Source organism: Drosophila melanogaster, chromosome 2R (assembly GCF_000001215.4).
Source record: "Drosophila melanogaster chromosome 2R".
In the NCBI taxonomy this organism is placed as follows: domain Eukaryota; kingdom Metazoa; phylum Arthropoda; class Insecta; order Diptera; family Drosophilidae; genus Drosophila; species Drosophila melanogaster.
In genome coordinates, this window is record NT_033778.4 from 23,134,788 (window position 1) to 23,162,244 (window position 27,457).

Sequence of the window (27,457 nt, forward strand, 5' to 3'; positions counted from 1 at the left end):
AAGGAAAGGAAGAGGAGAAAAAATTTGCTTGCAATTTTCCAGCCATTTCTCTCTTTCGCACCCATGCGTATGAACTCGTGTGTGTGCGAGGCAGTGTGTGTGTGGGTGTGTGTGTGTGGGTGTGTGTGTGTGGGGAGTCCGTGTGTGCACACACTTGCATGTTTGCTCAGTTCACATGAAGTCAGTTGTTAAATTGTTGGGGTTTCTCTGGGGCTTTCATGCTACCTGCTCCCTGTGTCCCATTTTTCAGGTGGTACTCGCGGTTTTTCTGGCTTCCTTCGCTGAGTTTCCCGTGCTTTTTGCCGCAGTTTTCCCTCGCTTCTTGGCCCTAACAAATAGACTTTAAATATTTTGGCACTGAATTTATCTGTGCCAGCTCGTGGGCGTTTACACATTCACAACCAGGTGTAAAAGATTTATGACATCGAGCCGAAAGAGGAATGTAAATATTCCGCTTTATAGTTTTCCTTTTCTTTTCTTGTTTGTATTGTGTGGGAGTTTCCCAAATTATCTCCTTTTCGTCCTCGTATAAACTGTCATTTGTTTTCTATTTTTAGCACTTATTTATTTGGCTTAGCACGTGTTTCCTGACTTCTTTTAATCGATAATATCTTACATCAATCAATTGTTTAGATCGGATTAAAAAACATATTATTCATTTGAGAGAATGAATTTTAATATTTATCAAGGTTTAAAATGAAATTTCTGGGGCGAAACCTAAAAAAGAGAATTTAGAGCAAACAGATTTTGTAGAATTTGATTAAACTTTTTACATATTTCAAAGCAAACGTAAAGTGTATATAAAACTTAAGCAATTTTAACTTCTTCACCGAATCGCCGGCTCTCCTTTCCTTTTCTCTTATTTTGTTAGTTATATATGGGTATGAATTTATAACGAAAAGTTTTGCATTTTGCAAATCATTTTTAGCACCTGCGGCAGGGTTAAAGTTCAGTCAGCGTGAAAGCTTTGCAAATTAGTAGTCCAGCGCTGTTTCTTTCCGTTTTTCTGCTGTTCATATATTTATATTTCGCTCAGCGCAGATTTCATTTAAAATGAGTTAACCTGTTAATGCCGGAATGATGAAGAACGAAGGGAAAACATTTCTTCCAGCCATGGCTCGTAAATTTGTTTGCTGTCGCACAACCAGAAGGTCTAGAGTATCTGCAAAAGTGGCAAGACCCGGACAATGCGTAAAACCGATCAGCTGAACTGGACTGGACTGCTGACCATAAGCAAACAGCGAAGATTTATGGCTAACTAATCGACACAGGCAATCCCATAAATCTAGACCCAGTTCGAATGTCAAATGGCCAAAAGGCCAGCGAGAGGTAAGCTGATTGGCCAACAAGGCAAATTAAAGTTCAGACCCAATAAATGTTAATCGGTTGATCTTTGTCTTTTCTACCCTTGTCTGCTTACCATCCTCCCATTCTTAGCTAACTTTTTGGCCATATTTGGCTTGGCTTTGACCATTGTGTTTTAACTTGTTTGAAAGCTTCACACAGATTTCATTCAGATTCATTCTGTATTTACCAAACGTTACCACTTGCGAACAAAATTTAGTACAAATCGCTTCTTTTCACATTGAACACGGCAATTAGTTTAAATATTATTCAACAAAAGAATAATGCGGTACTTTGCTAATATTCGCCTTACCTGTTTGGTAAGGCAGGTGCCAATGATGGCCAAACGTGGCTGAATTTATGGCCAATAAATTAAAAAACTTTTACAAAAAGCGCAACAAAACACGACAGTATGGCAGCATTAATTGAAATCCCCGACTGCTGCAAGTGTAGCTGAGCATATCAAAGGTAATTACGGATGCCGTTAACAGCAGCCAAATGGCTTAGATACCACCCACCGCCCACCGCCCACTTACCCACTCATCTCATTATTTAGTTAATTATATGTTTGTGTGCCGGCAATTAGAACTCAGATTTCATTGTTGGCCGAAAACCATTTTGTGGCCTACTCGGTTGCCATCAATGGCGATGATGATGATGATGTCCATGAAAAGGGCAGCAGGCAGGATGGCTTCGCTTCGCTATGCTTTGCTTTGCTCACCGCAAACTTCTAATTAATTTGAAAGGAAACATTTGAAACGCCTTGTGTTGCGGTTAAAATGGCCCACCTCCTAAACAAACCCCATCGACATGTGTCCTAGACATGAGTGCAAATGTGTAGGAATTTTCCTCGAAGCTCATTAGAAACCAGGCACTCGATTGAGCTGACAATATTATTTTAGGCTAATTTCTATTACAATGCAAGGTAAAAATACTTACGGTTTTTGCGCCTCTTTGGGGCGGAAACATTCTGCTCGAACAATTGTCAAAACTATCTTGGCCAGCTGAAAGTTGGCTAGCTTGAGCTCTTAACACATTTAATTAAGAGGCGGAAAAATCCGAAATTTTAGCGCCCCACGGGCCACAGACAATGCATTAAAACTGAGCCGAAAGTGAAACTGTTGGCAATGCAACTTTATTTGCAGGAAACCATTTCGGTTTGGTTGCATCATTGCGAAGGCTTAACCCCCATCGTCAGCCTACTTTCCTAATGTTTATAAAGCTGCTCGGAATTTGGCCGAAAAGCTGTACAAAAAAATGAGAAAGTTTCGGCAGCCCTGTCAAATGGTTTTACTATTTGGCAAAAAAGTTTTAATATGCTTAAATTAGTGCATTTTTTTTTTAGCTGTACTCATTTCAGCTATCTCTGCTTCTAGCTTCGAACTCATTTCGAAGTCTGCACTGTGAGTTTGGGGGCTACGAAATACATTTTATCTAATATATTTAAAAATATTTGACCTAACTTTCCTGCTTAGCTGTCCATGAAAACTTAACTTAACTTAACTATGTGATTACCATATGATTGCAAGTGTACCTGTTGGCCAGACTGAGAGATTCATTTTAACAAAGCCAGTGAAACAAGTCAAGGGAGCTGTCATGTCAACCGCAAATTAAACGAAACTCGTCGCCGGAGAGGACCAACGATTGCGGGGGCTGAACCAAAGGATCGGGGGAGGTGGGAGCCATAAGTAATTAACCAAGTGATAAAGAACCTGGCCCAAGGGCGACACAAGTTGCTGTCAAAGACGACGACAACGCTCGTCATTAGCGGCCGAAAATGTTGCATTTAGTTGTGGGCCTGATGAATATGGTTAATTTCATTTGTATATAATATAAGTATATATACACATGGAGCTGCGGAGTCTGGGAAATATGTATTTATCCCTGGGCGACGATGACGATGACAGCGTCTGACCAAGACACATTTTTCGTTTGTCCTCTAATTGCATATCTGAGGATGGTGATTATTATGGAGCCGGCGATGATGAAGGCCAGCCATACAATTACCAAGTCTCCTGCTGTTCGGAGCCCTGTTTTGATGTTCTGGCCAGAAAGAGAACCCCTGGCCATTGGCCAGACGAAGCCGTGTTTCACTGTCTAATTAAAAGCACCGGCAACTGGCCTCTTAATTTATGCTCGTTCAGGGACAGGTTTCGAGAAAATCCCGCCCCACATTCCGTTTTCCATTCCGTATTTGCATGCCTTCTATCCGGATCTGAAATGTTGTGGCCGGAAAAGTTTATGGCATAAATCGCACACTTGGCTCGTAACTCGCAGCTGTTGGTAGGGAAAATTGCATGTTTTGTGTCTTTGAATGCGCACATCTGATATCACTGTATTTAAAAAAAAAAACACTCTGGGGAAGGAAATTCCTTATAATACATTACTCTGAGAACTAATCCCAAAACCAAGTAATCCATGCTTTACCTCTTAGAACTCCTTACCCATTCCCCAACTCCAAATCAAAGCTGCCGTAAACACTTTGAAGTGTGATTAAAATTTAAATCCAAATTGTGAGTTTTCATAGAAATTTCTACTTCACCATGGCGGATCCGAGTATCAATGACATCGATGAGACTGTGGCTCCTCCCCTCGGAGGCGCTGACAGCTTCGACCTGAACAAGCGGCTAGATTGCGAGCATTTAGGTGAGAAATAGCCCGAAGCCAACAAGGATTAACACCTAAATGATTACTCGATAAATTCCAAAACAGATCAGATGACGGATAATTGGACCGATTATCAAAGACCCTCGTTTGCCACCGAACTTCTGCGATTTTTCGGCAACGTATTTGGTGAGAAGATAAACGAACTTAGATACGGAATGCATCTAATATACTAATTTCTCCGCAGTCGATATATTTAATGCGATTTTCAACTGATCTAATCCGTATACTTGTAACTGTTGCAGAGCAGTCAATGGTTCCATAGCAAAACTAATAAAATCTTTAGTTAGAAAATTGTATTTATTTTCACTACTTGGTACGAGACTACTGGTTTTAATGACATTTAGCCGCAATAGATTTCGGTGAATACGGGAATGCGGCAATAGCAGGTGCAGTTCTCGAACTCATTTGCATATTGCGATATTTCAGCAACGAACCTTTCCAAATTTTGCGGGTTTTTGAATATGTTCTTGTCCACAGTCAAATCGTTGTCCACCAGAATTTTCCAGCGTCTCATACTGGCGATGACATCGCCGCAGAAGTCGCGTTTACTCTTCTCCGCCGATTTCTTGATGTTCTGCATAAGCCCCTTGTGCTTTCCTGTGAAATGAATTTATATATTTTCAAAAACTATATATTAGAAGATTTAGAAGCTAGCTTACTGTACGCCCTATTCTTTTCGACCAACGCCGCATGGGCTTCTCTCTGTGAAGCATCGTAAATCTCGATGATTCTGTACATGCGCCTTTCAATATTCTTGGACATTTTCAGGGCGGCCTCGCACTTTGGCTTGCATTGGCTCCAATAGCGGGCTCCTTCGAATGGGACTTTGCTGAACTTGTTACTCCTCTTGAAAGTTTCCGTATCCTTTCCTCGATCGGCCAGTTCTTTAGCCAATTGCGTCTTAACCCTTCCATTGTGGAAGCGAAAATGCAAGCTGGCCAGCAGCTTCTCTACTCGCGACATGCAGCTGTTGGTGGCGATATTTCAGTAAATTGATTTCCACTTATATGGGCATACTCACTTTGAGTTCTTGAGCGAATATACACCTGGAATTGCGAAGGTGCGGAGCAGGTGGTGCAGCTTGAAGGCCACGCAGTTGAGCAGATCCTCGGCGGCGCACACCTGCTTCCTGAGCAATTTGCTGTGATCGTGAATGGTGCGCCGGCTCTTCCATCCTCGGAATAGGGCCTGGATCTTGGTGGCCGCCCGATGGTGGTGATCCTGAACCCGCTTCTGCAGCAGGTTCTCCACATACCTGAAGTGGTTTTTTCGGACCGAGAATCCGCGCCACCAGCGCTGAATCGTGATGACCGCCTTTCTTAGATCCTTGAAATACTTTCGAAAATAGAATTTCCGCCAGTTGTTTTGGATAGTTCGGGCTGCCTTGTATTGCTTGTAGTCCAGAAGAAGCTTTCCGGTTCTGAAATTGGTTTTCAATTCTTTGCAAAAAGGTGTGTAAAAGTGTACAGTATGTAGTAGACTTACCGCGAAATTAGGTGCAATCTGCAATTAGAAGATTTACTGGATCCAATTTGGGACTCGGTGTTGCCACTTCTGTAAAAACAGGACGGATGAATAAAAGTTCACACATATTTATAGATATGATTACCGGCTGTCCCCACCTAGTGGAACCGTGGCCCTCCGAGTCTGCTGCATCATGGGTATAAGTCCTGAGAACATCCTGAAAAATAAACCGCTCTACTTCTTCCTAATTTAAGTGTATATGTTTAGTGTTAACTTTGTGTACAGTGTGTATTAACATATTTTAGTAGAACAAAGTGTTTGCTGTGACTGACATCTCGGTGGAAAATCGATGACTCGTAGATTTCCGTCTAGCTGCTGGCCATAATTTATGGCCTCCAGCGATTATATCCACATAAATCTTCGGGCTTTGCATCCTGGTCTCAATTTAGGCGACATATTTTATTTCGCCTTTGCATCAACATGTTTGCCGCTTATCGCGTCGGGAGAAAACAGATTTATGTGTCTATTCCACCACCTCGAGTTGGCATAAATATTCTGCAGACTGGCTTGAATTTTCCAAGGCGGTATTTAATTGAATTGTATCGATGCCTGTGGTCTTAAGCTCGCTTAAGGACCAATGGAAGGACCCATATTGGCAGTTGGCAGTCGACCATTTATGATGCCCTTGACTGCAACGGCCATGCTATCCAATTGTGTTCTAATGCTGACAAATGGCCGAGGTCAAGTTGCCATAAATTCGGGACACTGAAAGCCATTAGGTGGTCCTGGCCGGCACTTTAAACGAAAATCGATACAGAGCCACGACATTTTGCCAGCTCATTATGGGCCACAAATGAACCGCACTGGCACACACACATACACACTGCCATTCACATTCACAATCGCAAACAAACGGTCGGAAATGAAACGGAAATTCTCATTTATGGCGCCCTTGACGCCATTTCCAGTTTCCAGTTTGGTCGCTATCTATGCGGCCCTGACAAGTTGGCACTGCTCGCTGATTTCTGATGCAGATTGCGATTGCAGGCCCTGATTGCAGCAGCCATGAGATTTATGGTCCATATAGCCCGTGCTGACCCAGTAGCTGATAGCAAAACTGGACCAGAAAAGCATGCTAGTCAAAGTCCCAGTTACAGTCACAGTCACAGTCGCAGTTGGCAGAATGCCCCCCTGCTCAACACAAGCGTTCACCTTGGGGTTTCGATTGCGGTTTTTGGGGCTGCTGGACTGGCATTGCCGTAAATTAGTTTTTACACCTGACCGACTGGGAGCAGCACGTTCTTTGATCCCTCGAAGGGTTTGCCTCGACGAAGCAGATGTATTTTAATTGTGCTCCAATCACATGTCTAGACAACAGAACGAGAGCTATTTATTTGTGGAATGTGCACGCTTGTGTAAATACGAAAAGGTCCTGCCATCGCTTTATGACACACAAAAGAGGAAAAAGGTAGGGAGCCGAAATCTAATTTGAAAAGTACTAACCCGTAACGAGCCAAGAGCCATATATCAAAAGAAGCTGCTAACCCAAGGAATTTACGAGCCAACACCCCAAATATGTTAACCATAAAATTGTTCTGAGAGCGGAAGGAAAAGGTTCAAGAGCCACCTATATGTATATGTATGTAGTTCCACTTTAAGAAGGCTCCCTTATAAAATAGGTATTAAAAAGAGAAGAGTAGGCTAGGCGGTAAGGGTTCGTTATTAGATTTTGAACGATTGTCAGTAGCCCCTCAAACTCACACTCGACAATAAATTACAGAGGCAACATCTGGTCATCATTCGCTTGTGAACTGGAAATCAAGAAAAATATATATAATCTGAAAATCCTAAAAAAAATACATCTTTTATAAATCGAGAGCTGTATAATCCGTTGCCACCAGACATGGATCGCATCAAAATTGGCGAGCAGCTCCTCTTCCAGAGGAGTGACGGGCGTGTCCATCAGGTGGTCTGCACTGCCAAGAACCTGGAACGGGATTCCATCACGGGCGAATGGACCGAGGGCACGGTGGTGAAGGGTAAGGAAGTGCCATTGAGCACGCTGATTGGCATCAACCATCATATATTCGCGGAGAATCAACCGCCGATATCGAAGCCACCGAGCTCCTTGCTGCCGAAGCCTCGAGGCTCGAGTCCGACCGGAGGACCTAAGACCCACACTGGAAATCCGTATGCAGAGCGCATGAGAGTACAGGACGGTCGCAGTAAAATTGCCACCAGAAAGACGGATCCTGCAGCGGTCGGAGCGGGAAATCATGAGCTGGGTAGAGCGCACACCCCTCGTGTGCCAGCCGGTAGGCCGGACCGGGATGCCAGCCCCACCCAAGGTCGCAAGTCACAGGGTGGCAACAATAGCAACCAACGCTTTTCCAGTGTAGTGAGGGAGGTGAATCGCATGAAGGAGCAGAGGGAGAAGCGAAGGGCTCGCCAGGCGGAACAGCTCCAGGAGAAGGATGCACTGCGTCGCAATAATCCGGGGAATCCCAACTGGGAGGTGTCGGTGATGCTGCGCCAATACCGCTCCACCTTGATCTTTTCTCCACTTCGATGCCTGGATCCCAATGGAGGCACTGTTCAGCAAATTACGGTGTGTGTGCGAAAACGACCCATGAGTCGCAAGGAGGAGAACTCCAAGAACCTGGACATCATCACAGTTCCCAGTGCCGACAGCCTGATCGTCCATGAGTTGCGCCTCAAGGTGGATCTCACCAAGTTCCTGGAGCACCACAAATTCCGTTTCGACTACACGTTCGACGAGGAGTGCTCCAATGCGCTGGTCTACGATCACACTGCTCGTCCGTTGATCAGAACCATGTTCGAGGGCGGCAATGCCACTTGTTTCGCTTACGGACAAACTGGCAGCGGAAAAACGCACACCATGGGCGGAGAATTCTTCGGAAAGGTTCAGGATTGCGGTACCGGGATCTACGCCATGGCAGCTCGCGATGTCTTCGAGGAGGTATCGCGCCCGGAGTACCGGCAAATGGGTGCCAAGATTACGTGCAGCTTCTTCGAAATCTATGGCACCAAGGTGTTCGATCTCTTGCTACCCAACAAGCCCATGCTGCGGGTCCTAGAGGATGCCAGGCAGCAGGTCGTGGTGGTGGGCCTAACGGAGATGCCGGTGACCAAAGTGGAGGATGTCCTGAGACTGATTGAGCACGGCAGCAAAGAGCGCACTTCCGGCCAAACATCGGCGAACGCCAAGTCATCGCGTTCCCACGCCGTCTTTCAAATAGCACTCCACTTTCCCGATTCCTGGGGCCCACACGGCAAGTGCTCCTTTGTGGACTTGGCGGGCAATGAACGCGGGGCGGATACGCAATCCGCCGATCGTCAAACTCGCATCGAGGGAGCCGAGATCAATAAATCTCTGCTGGCCCTCAAGGAGTGCATTCGAGCCCTCAGCCGGCAGTCGAGTCACCTTCCCTTCCGTGGCTCCAAGTTGACCCAAGTGCTGCGCGACTCCTTTGTCGGCGGCAAGAAGAACAAGACCTGCATGATTGCCATGATATCGCCATCCATGAGCTGCGTGGAGAATACGCTCAACACTCTACGTTACGCAGACAGGGTTAAGGAGCTCATAGCCAAGGAAGACGAACACTTGCAGTCCGTGGAAGGGGATGGAGAGAAGTCTCCCGATCTCAACGAGGAATCAGAGCCAGAAATGATGGCCGACGAGGAGGGCGATGAGGAGCCGGAGGATGAGGACAATCAGCATCTAACCATATCCTCGGAGGAGGCAAGCTCCTACAACAACATGAGTTATGACATGAGCTTTAACCACACCCTCAACATTCTGGGTCCCTCAAGGAACGTGGATATCCAAGAGGTGGCCGAGCAGCACGCACTTTTGGTAGAGAATCTAGAGACTTACGCTCACAATTTCCGGCAACTGAAAACGGATAAGGAAATAGAGCAGTACACGCAAAATTCAGAAAGCGCATTGATGAAACTGCTAGCAATGGTGAATAGAACGCGGGATGTAACGCACAATTACAACACTCAGAAATTATTGAAGGAAGAAAACCAAAATGCATATAAGAAGGGCGAGCTGGATGAATCCGAGTAGATATTCGCCCACCACCTACTAATAATCCTAGCATATGAATTTATTTTCTACCACTCTGTATCTTTTCAATAGCGTTTGGAAGACCCCCGAATGGCTTAGATTTCGATTCGATAAACAAGCAGTTAATGAAAATTCAAGCGTGAATTGAGTTCCTTTCATTTTTCAGTCACCCAGTCCCCCAGTCCCAACTGCACTCAAGTTTCACTTGAGCTCGCCGAGGTAAAATAAAAACTTTTCACCCGCCCCTCCCCAACGGACTTTTCTTTTTGTGCAGCTTCCCCCAACTTGCTGTATGAGTTTCCACAGCTCGCTGATACAAATTTATGACCGTCCAAAGTGTAATCAACAACATGCGGCAAGCGAGCGGTGGCCAACAAAAGGAACTGAACCTTTGGGTTGGATTTGTTAACTTGGTTAACTGGCAATATTCCCGGCAGCATATGTAACAGATCCGAAAGAAGCCGCACGAAGTGCGAAAGAAACGATGCCAAACTTTTCTCGGCCATAAAGCAAAAAGTGGAGGTTACGTGTGAGTTAAAGAGGTACCAACTTGGTTAGCTCCTTTGTAATGTTCCCCTTATATTGGTCCCTAGTTTTATTGCATTCACTTTATGGTCTAAAACCCTGGGGATAGTAAACTATGGCTGGTGGTAACTCATTTCGAATGATGTTATGGCTGACTTATCAATGTGGTGAAAACCTTGCTAATACATTCTTAGGGTAACATTACCCAATATTAATCTTGCTTATCAATTTCAAATATTTTTAACCCGTCATCCCAAAGGTTAGCCTAAGTGACGTATATTGAACTTTGCCCACAATCTTGTAAATATTTGGCACATTACAATTACTTCAAATTCTATTCCAAATGTCTAGCAAATTGTTTACCGACTCGTGAACTCGCTGAATTCCTGCCAAACTTTAAAGATGACGATGATGAAAGTGAACCACAAGCAGCTGTAGACTGTAGATTTTCTGCTCCCTCCGCAAAACGACCGATTTCTGTGCCCGAGTAAATGTAAAATTTCCCCCAGATGCTGAAAATTGCAACTAATTCCACGAGCTGGGGAAACTTTAGCAGAACTTGCCGCACACACAGAGATCTCTCATTTGGAAAACTTTAAAATTAGTTAAGTTCGAGCTGAGATATCCAATAATGCAGCCCCAAAATGTGAACAAACAAATTCATCTGCGACTCCGGCAGTCTCCCTCCTTCACTTTGCTTACATTTGAATGGATTGGTCGGGCTTCGAGTTGGTTTGGTCTGGGTCTGGGTATGGGTCTGGGTTTTTGGTCTTGGTTTTGGTTTCAGTCCGGGCATATATTTGCATCAACTTTTCCTTTGATGTGGCCTCAAATGTGCGGCAAATGTAAGACTCCCCACACAAACTTGATCCGAAAACTTTCAATCAAATTAGCCCAATGCAACGCATTGGCTCCAGTTTCACAGAACAGCTTAAGCTCCACAAATTGCTCCTTTTTTATTTATGGGAAACACATTTATATATTCAAATTAGTAAATTCGAATCGAATCGGTAGATCGCTCAACGTCAGCAATCCCAACTGCAGACCGGCACTTTTCATTTGGGTAATGACTGGTAATTGTTTTCAGTTGGTCTAATGAGGAAGCCTCTTCAGGAGCTCGTCGAGATACTTTCTGCTCATAGTCAGCTGGAGCGGTTTTTGGGAGAAAAGCGAAAGTGCAGTGCTGAATTTTAACGAAATTTATATGGAGCAGCAGCAGCTGCGAAAGAAGTTAAAAGGACAATTTACCTCCTCCTTGTGGCGTGCGTCTTTATTCTCTGCTCCTTCTTGGCTTGGAATGCATGAAAGGGAAAAGCACAAGAACATTTCCACGTTTCCCTCGACTTTGTTGGTTTTTCCTAGTTGCCCTTCTCGCTCGCCTTTTCTTGTGGGTTTCATTTTAAGCCGGGCCAAAAGCACTGCAATGCCAAAGAATTTAAGGGGCTGCTGTGGCAGCGGGGAGTGGCTGGGCATCAACTCGAAGCAAAACACTTAAGTTTTAACCCAAATTGTTGCCAACAAAGCGGTTTGTCTAACATTCTTTTTGAGAAAATTTTGTGAAAAAGTGTTTTCCAACAAGACCGAAACTCACACACAGCACCACACCATGCCACACCGCACCCGTATGTGTTTTCACATACGTCTTCGCATATAAAGCCGTGAACATCCAAAGGGTAAACAAGCCATCCGAGGAGCTGGCGACCAGCGTTGGATCTGGCCCAAAGCTAAGTAACAATAAACGTTGGGTCGAAGGAGCTTGGGAGAGCATTTTGCTACGGTTTCTTGGACCGAAAAGTGTAGGTGGACTTTTGGGGATATCAATGAAGGAAGCAGTTCTTATGTGGGATTTGGAGCGCTTTTCTTGCTTAGACCAAACCAGCAAAAATGGTTGGCTCTGCAAAAGTTAGTATCATGGAGTAAGTATTTAGCATCTTGGCAATTCCTGCTTGATACGTACGAAAAGAAACACATTACTTCTAAAATACATCAAATAAATGTTCAATAAATTTGAATTTACTTCTGACCTCACGCCAGCAATAATATTAATCTTTACTGGGTGATTTGGGAACACTTTACTTAAACATATTTCAAAACTTTGTGCCAAAGGACACCAAGATGGAAATGAGAAAAAAGGTCTGGTCCTTTGACAATCGCTGGCGATGCAAATGACATCCCGCACGTTGGACCAACCGATATTTCCCGTTCGCCACATTTGGCTAAACCCTTTTTCGCCCGTCCCCACCCCGTTCCCCTACCTATTCACCACCCGCGGCGTGTTAGCCATGTCTGATGTCTAATGTCTGGCCTGCCTGCCAGCGACATGTTGACCTTAAAAAACTTGACGTGTTCAAATGTTGCAAAACAACTCGAGGGCTTTCGACTTGAGCACTTTTTCAGTTCTGTTCACTGTTCGGTTCGCTTTGTGTGTGTGTGTGTGTGCACTGCTCTCCTTTCTCCCTCGCGCATGCACATGCTGCTCTGCTCCGACATTCTGTTTGACGCACATGAAGTGCCGCACTTGAAATATGCTTTTTTGCCTCTGGCCAAAAGGAAAAGCGGGTGGGAGGTGTGGAAAATGTGTTTTGACAAGTGTCACTTATGCGTAGCTACTATGAAATATGCAAGCCCCCCTGCTTTTCCACCACCGCCCCCCCCCCCTTTCCACGCGACGTAATTGCAATCGAGCCGAATGCAAAAGCGGGCGGGCTTACGGGGCGGATGAGCTATATAGATGGCTGTGTGATCAATGCCTTTATCGAGTGCAGACATACACACACATATACGCAAACATACAAAGGAAGGGGCGACAAGGACGGAGAGACCTGGTAAAGGATGTAATTAATTTGCATCGAAGGACTTTGGCAATGGCAATTTGAACGAACTATAAAATAAACAGTGCAACGTATTGAATGGAGTAGTTGAACTTAGTACCTAAAACGTATTTTCCAGATTTTCAAGGGGATTTTATAATCGAGAGTGATGTTTTGTTTTATGAATATTTCAAAAGGGCTGCATGCACAGTATTGAATTACTTTATGATAATACCTATTTTAACTGACCAGCGAGGACATGGAGCCCTTCCCAAGCATTTAAACTCGAGCTCGAGCTAACTGTGTTAGCTGAATGCCGCATTTATCGAAGAGAATGAGCTTATCTGCCCCCCATCCATTTACGAAATCCATCCGCAGCCAATTGAAATCGCCCCCCAGTTTGGTTACTCCCACGCAGAACTGCACTCCACAAATTACCAAACAAAACCGAATCCTCCAGTGGAACCAACAAGTTTGAAGCCATGGAGCCAGAGCCGCACAACCAGTTCCCCAAAGGCGGACGGACTGATAACTCGCTGCTCCGAACGAGTGGCATTTAATATGCGAACCTTTTCCGTGCTTAAATTTCACAAATAGAGAGAAAGCGCACAAAACCATTTCGTCCTCCAGGGACTTTGCTATAAATATTAAAGCAAAGCAGCCCCGAATCCAGTGCAAGAGAATACTTAATATATATATTTTGATATGAATTTAAGACCGGCGATTCCCTGGGCAGGCCAGCTTTGGATCGCGGCCACCGGTGGCGTATACGTAATGCGCCCATTAATATTTAGGCCACGTTAAAGAGTTGGCTGAAAACTTTAAAGAAGCGGCGGCTTTAGCCCGCCTTATCCCCCGACCCCCGATCCCTTGCCGCAGACCAGACTGCTAGCCATTTGTCAGTGGGTTAAAGTTTCTCCCCAAACTGGAGCATTGCTCCGTTAATTAGCATTTTACCGCAATCAAATGGGTGGTGTATGCCACCCCTTTTTGGCCACCACTGGCAAATGGCAATTGGAATGTAAACTGCGATAAATGTTAGGGGTTTCCACTCCATCCACGCCATTCTGTATCTTGGCCATCTCCAGAGGAATTAACTGGGCTATGCAAATGTGTAATTCAATTGGCCTTAATCATGAAATATTCCTGGCTTTCCCAACGGATGGTGCTTATTATTTATGATTTCGAGTGGAAAGAAACTAAGTGAAATTAAATGGGTGAGACGCTTGTGTCGAAGTTTAGCCAAAATACAATCAAGATACTTCGAGAATTTTAGCTTCAGAATTTAGAATTAGCTATGTACAATAGTTATGCACCTGTTGTTCACATTCAAATGAATCAGAAATGTTCTAATTTGCCAATTTCCCCTGTTTTCGACAATTGCTGCAACTACTAAATATAATTTCTCAGCCCCAGGAATTAGCATAGCAAACACTTTGTAGTTTCCCCAAACCAACTATCCAATCTTATGTTCTGCAATTTTCCTGCATAGTTTTTCACACCTTTTTTCGCATTCGGGCTGCTTTTCCTTGGGCACAACGACATTCGGGTCAAATGCGTATAAATTTGAAGCGAAAAACACACAGGCACATTCCTGGATATGTGCGAAAAATCGGGGAAAAAGGGGTAGTTTTTCCTTTGGGCTGGCAAAATCAAAGGCAGTCGCTGGAAATTGAGATCGAGAATGCAAACGCTTAGGAGCAATTACAAATTCCGGTTCTGTCATCCCCGGCTCTGTCGAAGCGGAAGTCATTATCGTGGCAAACAAAACCTTATAGTTGGTACGGGAGTTCCCCACCAATGCTTAACCCTCCTGTGCGCCTCCCGTTAACCCCCTGTTGCCCCCTGTCCAACCGCAGGAACAACAACTGTGACACGCCATTACATACATTTGCGACAACTTGGGCGGGATCGGGGATTGGGTTTGAATTGGTAAGGGGTTGGGGCACGGGTTTTCTGGCTTTGACTGTACGTGTGGCTACGGGTTTTGTCCTCATTATCGAGTTAATTATGTGTGTATGCGAAAGTCTTAATCCGTGTTCCACTGTTTGTGTGTGAGAAGGTAATTACAGAAGGGCACCATTGTTGGCCAGAAGCGCAGGGAACTTTGCCTGCGAATTTCGGGGTTTCTTGGCACTCGGTTTGCCCTCCATTGATGCTCGATGTGTGCCGTGCCACCCACCCAGACTTTCCCCCGAGTTTTTCACCTTTCGCTTCGATTGTAATTAATTTGCAAGGCGACTGTCCTAATGATGTGGTTCGTGGTCTATTTAAAGTGATGAATGTCTCCGATTCAGCGAGTAAATCTTGCCCAACACGAATATGCTGCAGCTACATTAACCCATCATTTACACCAAATAATCTGGCTTTTCGCATCTGTTATCCATTTTCTGCAGCTGTCTCCGTTGTTTAAGTTGGGATACCCAACTCAATGCTCGCGATCCTAAAGGTTAATTACATTTATCCAAAACGCAACTGACCCCGCAGGACATTGACTTAATTTCCGTGGCGTTTGTTGTTCTTCATCGTCCTTTTTCGCCGTATTTGCCTCCTTTCGATTTCGATTTTTTGCTTTTTCATTTCTGTTAAACGCCTGGCAAAAGGAAGAAATGCGGAAAAAGTCGAGACCAAAATGCTGCCAGCAATTTCTCCCATCTATTTTTTTATTTTTTTCGCCTTTCTGTAATGCTCGTTGGAGCGCCTAAATGGTAATTAAAAATTGTTGCATTGCCGCTTGAATGCGTTGGCTATTTATGTAGCACTGGGCATCGTGTAATTTCACAGAATTTAAGGTTCATTGGATTAGCATTCCATTTGCGAATGTTTATTTTGGGCAAGATTCCGACTGGCTTGAATTGAATCATTTTTCAATTTAAACTGTGTATGGGTAATACCAATCAGTTAAGATTTCTTAGAGATAAAGAAGGAAAGTATTACCAAGTGATAGATCTCTAAAAAACTTTTATAGCTCCAATAAAACACTTTTAAGTTGAGATAGAGTAACTTTTTTTTTACCGTTTCGACTGTTTCCCAGACGTGCTTTAGACCAGAACACCTTGGCATGGTCTAGTGAAAATTGCCAAATCGAATGCATTGCCAAAATAAATTCTGATTTGACAGCAAATAATCGGCGGTGGAAGGTTGGCAACTTTTGCGAGGTGTCAGCACGTTCCGAGGGACTTTAAAAAAGTGGAGAAAAATGGAAAAGTTCAGGATAAAGTTGATTATGATGACGTTGGCACCGTTTCGTAATGCCGCAGTAGTTGGCTTAATCCGGCGGTGGCAGCTGCAAATGTTGCAGTTGCATTTGGAGAGTCTGAAGTGCTGCGCATCCCTAATCCAAATCCTAATCCCCAGCCATGCAATTCAGTTGGGCCAAAACCACAGGATGTTGTGAAAAATAGGGCACAAAGTTATGTATGTGCTTTGTGTCCTTTTTGCAGTGCTTTTCCGCTTTTCCACTTTTCCACGCATTTCCATTCCCCCCCGCCCATTCAGGCATTGCGAGCTTAAATATTTAATTTCATTACGACTTCCACACACACACTCAAAGAAAAACGCAGGAACGAAGACTGAGAGATATCCAGCATTCATCATTCATTGAAAGGAAAAGGAAAAGGACGCTGCTGAAGGAGCGGGAAATGCGAAGGAGCTGGAGAAAGAAAAACATTTATGTGGCTTTCCTTACATCGTATGAAAACCCACTTCTGCCCTCCTTTGACATGACTTCTGCATCGTGAAATGCTTCGTTTTATTTTGCCCCAAGAGCTTGTTGGCAAGCTGAAGAGGACGAATTCCCAAGGGAGCACATTCCTGAATTACAATTACCAAATTGCTAATAATAAGTGAAATGAGCCTTTGACATCATGTTCTCAGCGCTCTTCACTTTCTCGCTGAAAGGAGTGACACACATTTCCTCTAATGTGTAATAACCTACTGGACGACTTACTACACTTTTGAATATAATGTATGGTAAATAGGGTTTTAGTTGGACTATTGGCTTATAAAAAGAATCATCTTTCACTGAACTTCTTTCATCTACATTGCCTACCTATACTTGGAGTTTGGTGTACGTACTTCAAATTGGCGTAGTTATATCTTCCCCTAGGACACCTATTTATATATATGTACATAGATATACACCGCAACAGGAAACCAAATGTCGCATCCGGCGGATATTGCTGTCATGTCAACGGATGGCCAAAAAACATATTGGGGATTGCACAGATGCGCATCTCATATGGCAAGTGGCATTTTTTGCCCAAAATCGATTGCATGGGAATTCAAGGCAAGGACTGCAGTTGATTTGTCCCAAAGCCTGTCGCCTTGCAACCCTTAAAAAAGTCACGAAGTGTGCAACACAGCATTTTATACGCTTTCCATTTTGTTTGGGCGCCGGCAATAATTTTGTCAATAATATCTGTTTGTTTTGGCCATAAATGCAAGTTTGGCTTTTATTAGTCGCTCTGGCGCTTTTCTTTAGTTTGACGTGTCGATGGCATCCAAATATTTGGAATGGGTTTCGAGGTTCAGGCAACGGGGTAAGGTGATTTCCAGATATTGATATACTAGCTAAAGTCATGCAATGCGGCAAATGATAAACAGCAACGCCTCCAATAACAGTAACAATTGCCGAACCGAGGGGCGGCAGCGATGTGGGCGGGGCCAGGTGAGTGAGGTAAGAGCCACTATAAATAGATGTCTCAATGAAATTATATCGCCACATGCAATTGAAAGTGAAATCGAGCTGTGGATTGCAAGTCCGCACACCTAACGCGTATATGTAAAAATATGTACGCCTTAAATTGAAGAATTTTCTGTATACCATGCAATATCAATATTCCAAGAACTAATCACTTGCAGGGAATTAACTGGGCTTACTTGAATGGAATTGCATATTCATGACAGGCGAAACTGGCCGAGTTGCTGTCTGGGTTTCTATGACCAATTCACTTAGCGATAAAGCCACATAAATGCCTGGATATAGATATCAAAACAGCTGTTTCGGAGTACCCAGTTGAGCTGGTTGGAACAGTGAAATAAAGTGAATGGGAGCCAGTGCTGGAATAACTATTCAACGGAACAGTAAAGTTTTTATAGACAATGACCGGCAGTGAGAACTTTACAGCGCCAGGAGGTACGGACATAAACTCTAAAAACCAAGCTGCATAAGTGATAAGTGATTCCCGTTTAGCGACCCAGGAAGAACAAGCTCATAACAATCTGATGATGGTGGTGGCCACCTTGACTTGGGTGATGCTCAGCTGCTTAAGTGAGAGATACAATAAAAACGCGGTGTATTTCCAAATGAAAACCCATTTTCCCGGTCAGCGCTCCTCATTTACTGCTGCAATTACTGGCAAATCTTGAGGCCCCATTCCAGGCGAAACCCAGAGGCATCCGAGGCGCAGCAGAGCACGCTGCTATCGGTGGAAGATTAGCCGGGAAATGCAAGGAAACTCATATCAGAGAACGAAGGATATAGGGACAGAACAACAGGACAACAACACAACTGTCGGCCATCATTCTTGGTCCTTGACACTGGCCATATGCCTCTGTGCAGCAGCTTTCATTTCCATTTTCCATTTCCGTTTCCGCTAAGTTAATTCCACACGACAACAGAGAAACAAAAAAAAAATGAAACCCTACAAAAACGGAAAATTCCATGTGTTGCTATTTCCCTTCTCCATTCGCGTGTCTCCCTTTGCGCTTCTGGCCGCTTAGCTCTCCTTTGCCAAAAAATATTTTATTTCCCTCGGCTGCCAGGCAACTGAACCAGGCAACAAAAAGCGGAGCCAGCCGTCCTGAGATATTTGCAGCCCGAGTTTTCATTTCTTTGGCTGGAAAAGTGAAAAGCATCTTTTATGCAAATTTAGCAGGTGGGTGGAAAACGGTGGGCGTTCCGGCAGACGGGCGTTGGCGGGCGTGGCAGGCCGGAGCCAACATGACTTCCGCTCCTTAACTGGCTTAATGCTGCTCGGGCACAGAGAAAAGAGTTCAACAAAGGTAATGTCTAAAAGGAATCTCGAAAATGCTGAAACATTATTAGATTAAAGCTGAGCAAAGGCGCAAAAGGCACAGGTAGAAGATACTTTGGAACTCTTTAAATCAAATTTCTCGATGAGTGTTTCACAGAGTAGGCTAGTCAATATCCATCACGACTGTCAGTGTGAAAACTTGTTTGAAAAGTGAAATTGCATAAAGACGAATCTCTCAACCCCAACGGATCAAAGTTCAGGAGGCCTTTTTCGGTAAGCCGTGCTCATTTAAACCATCGACTACAAACCGAAAACGAAAACCGCAACAATTATCCGTAACCCATTTACGGGGGCACACATCATTACCGTTCAAAGGCAAAGGCTGGCTGTCTCTTCCTGAATTCTCGGCCTTAAGATTTCGCCAGACCGAAATCGATTTGCCGGAGGCCTCGGCAGAGCCTTTATCACATAACTCTGGCCAAAGCCGAGCTGGAGTTGGCTTCACAATCAGCTGTCGCAAATGGGAGAGAAAATGCGGAAAATGTGGGGGAAACCCGGGCCTAGGTTAGAGGTAGACTCTTAAGAAAAGTTTTCGTCGGCACCAAATCAAATGCCGATTATCGCCCAGTTAGTTGCACTCACAAAGGAAGCCGGCGAATCCGTTGAATTGGGAGACGTAGTCACGGTCGAAGTGCTAGCTCCGATCCGTGGTTCCGTGGCCTGGCACCAAATGTGGTTCGGGACAGGGACAGGGACCGCTCTCCTCCACCCAGGGAAACCTACGACTGTTCACTCATTATCGGCGTGTTTGTTTTATGAAGGTCGTTTCCAACAGCCCGCACAAAAGGATTCGGGCCACGCACGCACAGACATTGCCAGTGTCGTCAGAGGATTTCTTAGCCCCCTGCTGTATTGCCCTCCAAGGCCCATTCTCCGCCCCAAAAATCGGAGAGCACTGAGAAAAAACAATACTGCATACTGCATATAAGTTAAAATGTTTTTAGTAATTAAATATTTAGTTTTCATAGCAAGAGAGTTGCTATTGTTAATACCATTGAAAAGTGCTTGTATTACTTTGTTCCTAAAATATCCGTTTTCCATTCCAATACCACAATTTAGGCACACTTTTTTTCGCCGGTGCTATCGTTCTTGCCATTGTTAGCCCGTTTGCTTTTCCTTGGCATTTTCATCTGCTCCTCTGCTATCTCCAGTACCCTCCCTTCCCAGTTTTTCGATCCCCTTCCCGGCTTTGTTGTCTTCTGTTGACACTTTGCGTTATTGTTGACTGGTCCATCTCGGTGATATCTTTGATAAATCTCCGCTTTCGCTTGTCCAAGTAACCAAAAATTTGTCTTAGCTTTAGCAAGTGCTAATAGGGAACACAGTGGGCGGAGCAAAGGGACGAAAATCCGATGAGAGTGAGGGAAAATCCAGCTCAAGTTCATCATAATTGCTTATGACGACGATGGGTCGGGGGAAATCTGTTTTCCGAGCTCTACTCCATCCGGTTGACTGGGGGGAGGCTGCGCATTAAATTATTTCTCATTATTGACAGTTTATCAAATTGATTTAACAAACCGCCCACCAGCGCGTCAGTTTGGCCTGACTTTCCCCGGTTTTCCTGAATTTTCCCCCTTTTGCGTCTACTTAAGTGTTCGTGATAAATGTTATGGTTGTTTGTTAGCTTCTTTTCCGGACTTCCCCGCCCCTTGCCCAAGCTATCTAAGCCTTAATGTGCTTTTGTTGCCTTTACTTGTAGTGGGTTTTGTGTGCGTGGATGTGGGTGTGTGGGTGTGGAATTTATGTAATGCCCAAAGTTGAAGCATACTTTTGGGCTGTTTGCTTAATGTTTCTGCTGCAGCTTTCAGCCACTCTCAACATTTTTAGTTAATTTTAGTTTGTTTGCACAGGAAAGTGTGCGTGTGCTCAAGCTGGCTAAATGTTTTATTAATTTAAACGCAAAGCTGGGCGGAAAGGCAGGAGTTTTCATCACAGGGACTTCATCACGAAATTCAGGCTCATTTGAGCAGAAGGACTGCGGAGTTGAAGTAGCAGCAACAGGATATTTATAATGTAATGCATACATATTTAAAGCTGGGCCAACAATATGCAAGAGTTATCAGTTTGAAATTTACAAGAATTTAGAGGAATATTTTCTAAGTACTAACTTATTCCACAGAATCACAAAAAGGATGTATTCGGTACTTTTGTACTTTTCTGGTGGTAATGATGGCTTGAAATCAACGTATGATCCCATTTTTTTTTTTAATTTCCGTTTCAACTTTGAACTGAAGATGCAGTGGAGTTGCATCCTTCTCCACTTCTATTACCGCTCTCAGCGGCATCTTAGAGGACGCTTCAAATTAAATCGAATCGAACGAGAAGGAGAAAGCCGCTTTTGGAAAGTGGATTTAATCCGGTATTCATTTCCCCCTTCCGCAGCAGGGAAGTTGTTTGCCATACATTTGGTGGGCTCGAGGTATTGTTGTATTGTTGTCCTTCCCATTGTAATTAAGCCCATGCCAGGATGGAGTGCATATCAAACACGTCCTGGGGCATTTGGCTGCGTCTCAAGTGGCAGGAAAATGAGAGAATCTGGCCGGGGAAAGCGCTTCTGGTTTCCCTTTGTTCCCTGCGCTGGAAATGCCATTGACAATGGCGACTTGTGCCAGGATTGTCACGTCCTTGTCTAAAATAAAATGCGAAAAAAAGGAAAACACAGAGACAATCAAGGGCCTGACGTCTGAAGTGCCAATGCACAAAAGATCCTGGATTAAATTCGTCGTCTTTTAGGTGCGTGTGAATCCAGGCAATTTGTTTGTTTGTTTGTTTTCCACAACAGTAGTACAAATAATCGTTTACCCTGGTCACTTAATTGCCGACAATACTTGCCATAGATTATTAATGCAGAAAACCCTTCCGCATTCCCCTCAACAGACAAAACAAATCCTAATTTGTCTGTTGACTGCTAAATAATTTATTTGCCAAGTCAATCGCTGAGAGATAGCACTCACACAGGGGTAGATGCTGTGTTTGTACATTTTTCAAAATGTCATTGGCAAATGGTTAATTAAATATTTACCGGGCCAAACGTTGTAAATTGTTGATAAATTATTTAAAACTTTCAGCTGAAAGTCAAGGACTTCGATACACAGTCCGCAGATGAATTGGTATCTAGATTTCGCAACTTTTGACTGCCGCTTGTTGCTCTCGTGCCAAAAACTTTCGAAACTTTTCCCACCCACACACAAAACAGGGCAAGAGAGAGAGGCTTCTGATTTTTCGACATGCCAACACTTGTTTTCCGACTGGGCTCTAAGTGATTTAGGCTAGAGCTAAACTTTTTCCCCGGAAATGTAGCGGGGAAAACTTTTGTTGTTCTGCATAATCGTCTGCCGGAAGTGTATCGAAAACGGGGGAGCCTGAAACTGTCTCGCCTGCCAAAAAAAAAGAAGGATTCCTCCAGCGCATAAGTGCATTACGGGGCAATCAATAAATTAGCTGCGGCGCTTATAATACGACTGCTCAGCTCCAGGATTCCTTGGGCCACCAAGGTCCTGCTGGTGGCCCTGTTTTTGGGCCGCCCCAGTAGGAATTATACGTGAGTTCCCTTGTGTGTGTGTGTGTGTGTGTTTTAGCCACGTGCCTGAACATGGCACAATCCTAGTCGAGTCGACTCGTAATTCATTTGCATAACATTAACGGGCGGGCGGATGCCATAACATGAACCACATGCCAGGCTGCTAACTGGGCCAGCCGCCACCAAGTTTAAATAAAATATGTATGCCAACGAATTAACCTTAAACACTTTGGGGCTTTCAGGTGTGTGCCAGTGCCAGTGCCAGAAGCACTAGCTCAAAGGACATCTGTGTTTAATTGGTGAATGCTGACTGAATCTTGTGCCATTACCTTATATATTACCCTATATATACAATAGATATACGAGTCATTTTCAATGCTTGCTTGAAATCAAATTTTTTTATTTATTATGGTTCAAAATCATTGACAAAGTGGGTGGCATATCATTGGATCGATCGGAGCAGTTTACTTCTTGAGCAGAGTGGAGACGACGGCGGGGGCAGCGTAGGCGGAATACACGGAGGGCGCGGCCACATAGGATGAGGAGTAGACGGAGGGGGCGGCATAGACGGATGGAGCGGCGTAAACGGAGGGGGCGGCGTAGGCGGAGTATGCGCGGGGAATGGCGGCCGAGTAGGTGGTCACAGGAGCGGCGGCGGCGTAGGTCAGGGCCGGAACAGCGGAGTAAGTGGCCACAGCGGGTGCCACAACATGAGCCTGGGCGGCGGCGATGAAGAGAGCCAAGCAGACGAGGAACTGCAGATGATAGTATGGATTAATAGGGCTGTGCAGGATCAAAGGGTGTGCAAGGAGTCCAATTGAAGGATATTCCTCAGATACCCAAAGCTAACTCCACTTACTTTCATTTTGATTTGTTGAGTTTTGGGTTTGCGTGCGACGAACGATCTCAAAGACTGATGGTGCGTTGACTGATGCTGTTCTCCAGTGGAATCAAGGTTTTTATACCCCAAGAGACCCAGATCTTAAGAACAAGTTGCCCACAACATGCGGATGTGAACTTGGTAGCTAATCCGGGCGAACCATATCGAATGGATATTGGCATTGTTCGACGGAATGTTTGTTTATTTTTACACTACGACAACAATTGGCCCAAACAGAAGGAGGTGGGACTGACAATCTGACAATCTGGCAATCTGACAATCTGGCAATCTGACTCACTGACTGGCTGACAGTAATGAGAGCTTGATTGTTAGCCCGCGCGTTTTGGGTCAGTTTTGGTGACAAGCAAAAAAATGGAGGGGAAAAGCTTCGATAATCGCGTCGAACAAACTCGATTCGCGGCGGAATCATGAAATAATCACGCTCAAATTGAAAGCGTAAGTGGATGGCAATCATTGTAATTTACGTCATCGAAGTGATTTTCAATTGTAGCCCTGGCATTGACATTGCATAGAGCAATTAATAAAGCGTTGATACCACGGCAGAAAGGGGTTTTAAAGATAGTACTTACTTCATTCATACTCCCATTTACCCTTATACTTAGGTATAAATTATGTTAGTATATTAATGTAAGGTTATATAGGAACTGAAACAGGGGTGACAATCTTAACCAACACTTTTATCGAAATATGTGACAACTATATTTATCAAAGCAACCCATTTGTCGTTTGACGTAGGTTGTCATTGACTGAAGGCATAAAGATTCGTGATTAATTGCAAACCAAGTGTTACATTCAAGTAAAATCAATTACTGGTGCAAAATGGAGAAGATGCTGAGTACTTACATTGAGGAAGCTGTGAGTTCTTCAGTTCTTAGCTAATTAAAAATGACATGTATTTACTGATATTTGATATTCCCCATGTATGCATTTCATTAGATGGAGTTCTACGCAATTGGTAAAGGTGCCGATTTTAAAGCGATCATTGAGAAAGGCATTGCAAGCTGCATGACAACGTACAGCACCTACGATCGAGAACTGTACAAGGCCTACGCCCTGCTGGCCACCTATCTTAGCAACCATGCCTTTAAGATCATCAAATCTCGACCGGCTTTTCAGGCCATGGCCATTAATTGCTTTGACCAGTTGGACAGCCTTCGCCAACAGCATGATCCTCACCTTCAGGTGACTAAAGGCTTTCTCTGGATGCTCTCATCCAGCAGAGCCCAGGATGCTGACGCTCTGTTAATCAGCGTGCTCCGGAATCATCCCAAAAATATTCTGGCACTAATAGGACGTGCGTGCTTGGCCTATAATCGCCAGGATTATATTGGAGCTTTGGGCTACTTCAAGAGCGTCCTGCTGATCCAACCCCAAGGAATGGCAGACGTTTGGGTAGGCATTGGACACTGCTTCTGGAAGATGGGTGAACTGGAAAAGGCTCAATTGTCGTTCCAAATAGCTTTGGAGCACAACGGTCAATGTCTGAACGCCGCCCTTGCCTTGGCATTAGTAAAGTTCGAGCACAACGATGAGCAGTCCTATCAGGATGGAAAAATGCTGCTGACAGCAGCCTATAAGGAAAACAATAAGAATCCAGATTTGCTGAGTATTCTCGCTGGCATGTACTACGCGGATGGGAACCATAAACTGGTATGGAGTTTTGCGGGAAATGCCATTAAGTTCACCGCCAACAAACATATAGAGTCGCGGAACTACTTCCAGATAGCCAAGAGTTACCATGCAACCGGTCAATTCGAGTCGGCCAAGAAATACTACTTGCTTTCAGCAAAATCCGCGCCTGATGGATATATCCTGCCCCTGGTGGGAGTTGCCCAAATGTATCTGCATGAAGGAGAACTCAACAGATCCAAGGCGTTTTTGGAATCGTTTCTCACGTCCGAACCCGATGAGCCCGTGGTAATGGATCTTTTGGCCAAAATATACCTTGAGTATAAATGCCCAGAAAAAATCGATAAGGCCATTGAGATGCTTGTCAAGGTGGTGGAAAGCGCATCCTATCATCAAAACACCAATAGCTGGTTGAACCTGGCATTTGCCTATGAGCAAAAGCGGCTTTGGGCCCATGGCGTCAATGCCTACCAGAAGGCAATAGACATTTACTTGAGCCAGGGACATCAGATACCGATTGAGTGGCTCAATAACTTGGCCAGCAGTCAGCTGATGGCCAAAATGCCAGAGAAGGCACTCAATACCCTTGACGATGCCCTTTCCAAATGTAGAGTAATGAATAGCGATAACAAGACGACTAATCTGCTCTCATTGCAATATAATCGCGGGCTAGTTCTGGAAGAACTCCATATGTTCACCCTGGCTGCGGAGAACTATAAATCCATTACCAAAGAGTACTCGAGCTACCATGACTGCTATTTGAGATTGGGGGTAATGGCGATCCAGAAGAATAATCACACCCAAGCCATTGAGCATTTGAAGGATATCCTAGTTGAGGACAACTTAAATATGACAGCCAGGTGTGTGTGTGTGTCTTAAACTCAAATTTATTTTGTATATTTTTTTCAACTAATGTATTTCATTGTCTTGGCTCGTCAAAACTTTAGAACCTATATGGGCGATTGCTTCAAAGGTCTCAGCCTGGACAAGTTTGCTACCTTCAACTACAACATGATCCTTGCCAGACAATCTAAATTTACGAACACCTATGTTAGCATGGCGATGGGCAATTTTTGTCTTGAAAAATTGCAGAATTGGATTGCTGAAGGAAATTTCAGAGCTGCCCGTAAACAGCAAGAGAAGGCCCTTCAGTGCTTTGGCAAGGTAAGATAAGATACATTAAAGTGATATATTGTTCGATAAAACACATCGTTATAACACATTTCAGATCCTCGATTGCAATCCAAAGAACCTGTGGGCAGCCAATGGCATTGGCGCTGTTTTGAGCAGCTGTAATAACCTCTCAGCTGGCGGTGCCATTTTTAAGCAAATTATCGAGTGTGGGAATAAGTGTATTCCCGCCATAATAAACTCGGCTCACATAGCGCTCGTAAGTGGCCAATACAGGTTGGCCATTCAGACCTACGAACGATGCCTGAAGGACCATCTTCCCAAAAACCGTGTGGACGTTATGCACTGCTTGGCCAAAGCTTTGTATGACAACGGTGATGCCCGAAAGGCCAAGATGTGGCTGCTCAAGGTGCGCCACTTGGTACCCCACGATCCATTTGTGATCTTTAATCTGGGCCTGGCGATTAAGAAAGAGACAGAACAAGCATTGGCTCTTCCACGGCCCCAATTGGATGAACTCATGGGCCTCGATGGGTTGCTTAAGGTGGCATTCAAGTAAGCTTGGGAGCAAATTCATCCATTTTAATCGGTACTAATAGAAATGTCCTATCTGCAGGTTATTTTGCCATATAAATCTAAATCATCCCAAAATCTCGGTGCGTGTATCTGCAAAGTATGCCGAAGACTGTCAAAATTTAATGACCGAGCTGATTGCTAAAAAAAGACAAGCCAGCGAATCGCATGCCATGGAAGAGGACCGCGTTCAGCTGCAAAAGCAGCGATACCGTGACCACATTGAGCACCAGCGTCAGCAGGAGCTGCAGCGGGAGGAGGAGGAGCGAGTCCGTCGGGAGAATCTGAAGATCCAACGCAAGGAGGTCCTGGAACGCACTAGAAAGATCATTAGCGCCCCTTTGGCGCCTGACGTGCCAAAAAAGTCTGCGGGAAATGGGCGTGCCAAGAAAAATCAGGAGAATGGAGACGGGAAGGCCAAGAAGAGTGGACCCCCAAAGAAGAAGACCCGCAAACGAGCTGCTGGCAAGGAACAGGAGGATATCGAGCCTTTAAAAAAGCCAAAGTCTAAGGAATTCATTGATACGGATGATGATAACTCAGAATAGGAATGCATCTTTCATTTATCTACCTATGTTCCTATATTAATATATAGGATTAATATTAATTAATAATATTAACTTACTTTTATATTAAAAGTTAATATTAATATTAACTTACTTAAATAAACCAACCTTACCTCCATCATATATGATTTTTAGCCCAATGCTGTTAATGAATTTACATTTTCGTTATATTTGACCGAGTATTCCTGTTTTCCAT

At 44.3% G+C, this 27,457-nt stretch overlaps 6 protein-coding genes across 6 annotated transcripts; 4 read left to right on the forward strand and 2 right to left on the reverse strand.

Annotated features, from left to right (window-relative positions):
- The first annotated feature begins 3,801 nt into the window (after positions 1 to 3,801).
- On the forward strand, positions 3,802 to 4,298 carry CG30192 (uncharacterized protein). Its single transcript, NM_166587.2, has 3 exons — positions 3,802 to 3,990; positions 4,057 to 4,137; positions 4,196 to 4,298. Exons 1-3 carry the CDS (start codon positions 3,888 to 3,890, stop codon positions 4,222 to 4,224), a joined length of 213 nt encoding a protein of 70 aa, NP_726294.1. The 5' UTR covers positions 3,802 to 3,887; the 3' UTR covers positions 4,225 to 4,298.
- CG13544 (uncharacterized protein) lies at positions 4,293 to 5,790 on the reverse strand. Its single transcript, NM_137917.3, has 5 exons — positions 5,621 to 5,790; positions 5,497 to 5,565; positions 5,033 to 5,431; positions 4,671 to 4,978; positions 4,293 to 4,608 (listed from the first exon to the last, which is right to left on the reverse strand). The coding sequence occupies exons 1-5, from the start codon at positions 5,689 to 5,691 to the stop codon at positions 4,352 to 4,354; spliced, it is 1,104 nt and encodes a 367-aa protein (NP_611761.1). The 5' UTR covers positions 5,692 to 5,790; the 3' UTR covers positions 4,293 to 4,351.
- A 1,421-nt stretch (positions 5,791 to 7,211) lies between these two features.
- Positions 7,212 to 9,710, forward strand: Klp59D (Kinesin-like protein at 59D). Its single transcript, NM_137918.3, has one exon. It carries the CDS (start codon positions 7,379 to 7,381, stop codon positions 9,566 to 9,568), a length of 2,190 nt encoding a protein of 729 aa, NP_611762.1. The 5' UTR covers positions 7,212 to 7,378; the 3' UTR covers positions 9,569 to 9,710.
- Positions 9,711 to 17,960: 8,250 nt separating this feature from the next.
- CG43207 (uncharacterized protein) lies at positions 17,961 to 18,531 on the forward strand. Its single transcript, NM_001259547.3, has 3 exons — positions 17,961 to 18,040; positions 18,098 to 18,175; positions 18,235 to 18,531. The coding sequence occupies exons 1-3, from the start codon at positions 18,007 to 18,009 to the stop codon at positions 18,342 to 18,344; spliced, it is 222 nt and encodes a 73-aa protein (NP_001246476.1). The 5' UTR covers positions 17,961 to 18,006; the 3' UTR covers positions 18,345 to 18,531.
- Positions 18,532 to 19,066: 535 nt separating this feature from the next.
- On the forward strand, positions 19,067 to 27,290 carry CG9899 (uncharacterized protein). The gene is made up of 6 exons (NM_137920.3): positions 19,067 to 19,154; positions 24,098 to 24,217; positions 24,299 to 25,851; positions 25,939 to 26,155; positions 26,220 to 26,677; positions 26,739 to 27,290. The coding sequence occupies exons 2-6, from the start codon at positions 24,182 to 24,184 to the stop codon at positions 27,241 to 27,243; spliced, it is 2,769 nt and encodes a 922-aa protein (NP_611764.1). The 5' UTR covers positions 19,067 to 19,154; positions 24,098 to 24,181; the 3' UTR covers positions 27,244 to 27,290.
- Positions 22,790 to 23,398, reverse strand: CG13545 (uncharacterized protein). The gene is made up of 2 exons (NM_137919.3): positions 23,321 to 23,398; positions 22,790 to 23,216 (listed from the first exon to the last, which is right to left on the reverse strand). Exons 1-2 carry the CDS (start codon positions 23,324 to 23,326, stop codon positions 22,926 to 22,928), a joined length of 297 nt encoding a protein of 98 aa, NP_611763.2. The 5' UTR covers positions 23,327 to 23,398; the 3' UTR covers positions 22,790 to 22,925.
- Positions 27,291 to 27,457: the final 167 nt, after the last annotated feature.

What these genes read in the sequence shown, in the direction of transcription:
- CG30192 (NM_166587.2), top strand. Translation starts at nt 3,888, where the DNA reads ATGGCGGATCCGAGTATCAATGACATCGATGAGACTGTGGCTCCTCCC. An exon ending in GCTAGATTGCGAGCATTTAG is followed by an intron (nt 3,991 to 4,056) that starts GTGAGAAATAGC and finishes ATTCCAAAACAG; the next exon opens with ATCAGATGACGGATAATTGG. An exon ending in ATTTTTCGGCAACGTATTTG is followed by an intron (nt 4,138 to 4,195) that starts GTGAGAAGATAA and finishes ATTTCTCCGCAG; the next exon opens with TCGATATATTTAATGCGATT.
- CG13544 (NM_137917.3), bottom strand. Translation starts at nt 5,691, where the DNA reads ATGTTCTCAGGACTTATACCCATGATGCAGCAGACTCGGAGGGCCACG. An exon ending in AGATTGCACCTAATTTCGCG is followed by an intron (nt 5,432 to 5,496) that starts GTAAGTCTACTA and finishes AACCAATTTCAG; the next exon opens with AACCGGAAAGCTTCTTCTGG. An exon ending in TATTCGCTCAAGAACTCAAA is followed by an intron (nt 4,979 to 5,032) that starts GTGAGTATGCCC and finishes CGCCACCAACAG; the next exon opens with CTGCATGTCGCGAGTAGAGA.
- Klp59D (NM_137918.3), top strand. Translation starts at nt 7,379, where the DNA reads ATGGATCGCATCAAAATTGGCGAGCAGCTCCTCTTCCAGAGGAGTGAC.
- CG43207 (NM_001259547.3), top strand. Translation starts at nt 18,007, where the DNA reads ATGACCGGCAGTGAGAACTTTACAGCGCCAGGAG. An exon ending in GAACTTTACAGCGCCAGGAG is followed by an intron (nt 18,041 to 18,097) that starts GTACGGACATAA and finishes ATTCCCGTTTAG; the next exon opens with CGACCCAGGAAGAACAAGCT. An exon ending in GGTGATGCTCAGCTGCTTAA is followed by an intron (nt 18,176 to 18,234) that starts GTGAGAGATACA and finishes TTTCCCGGTCAG; the next exon opens with CGCTCCTCATTTACTGCTGC.
- CG9899 (NM_137920.3), top strand. Translation starts at nt 24,182, where the DNA reads ATGGAGAAGATGCTGAGTACTTACATTGAGGAAGCT. An exon ending in GTACTTACATTGAGGAAGCT is followed by an intron (nt 24,218 to 24,298) that starts GTGAGTTCTTCA and finishes GCATTTCATTAG; the next exon opens with ATGGAGTTCTACGCAATTGG. An exon ending in AACTTAAATATGACAGCCAG is followed by an intron (nt 25,852 to 25,938) that starts GTGTGTGTGTGT and finishes TCAAAACTTTAG; the next exon opens with AACCTATATGGGCGATTGCT.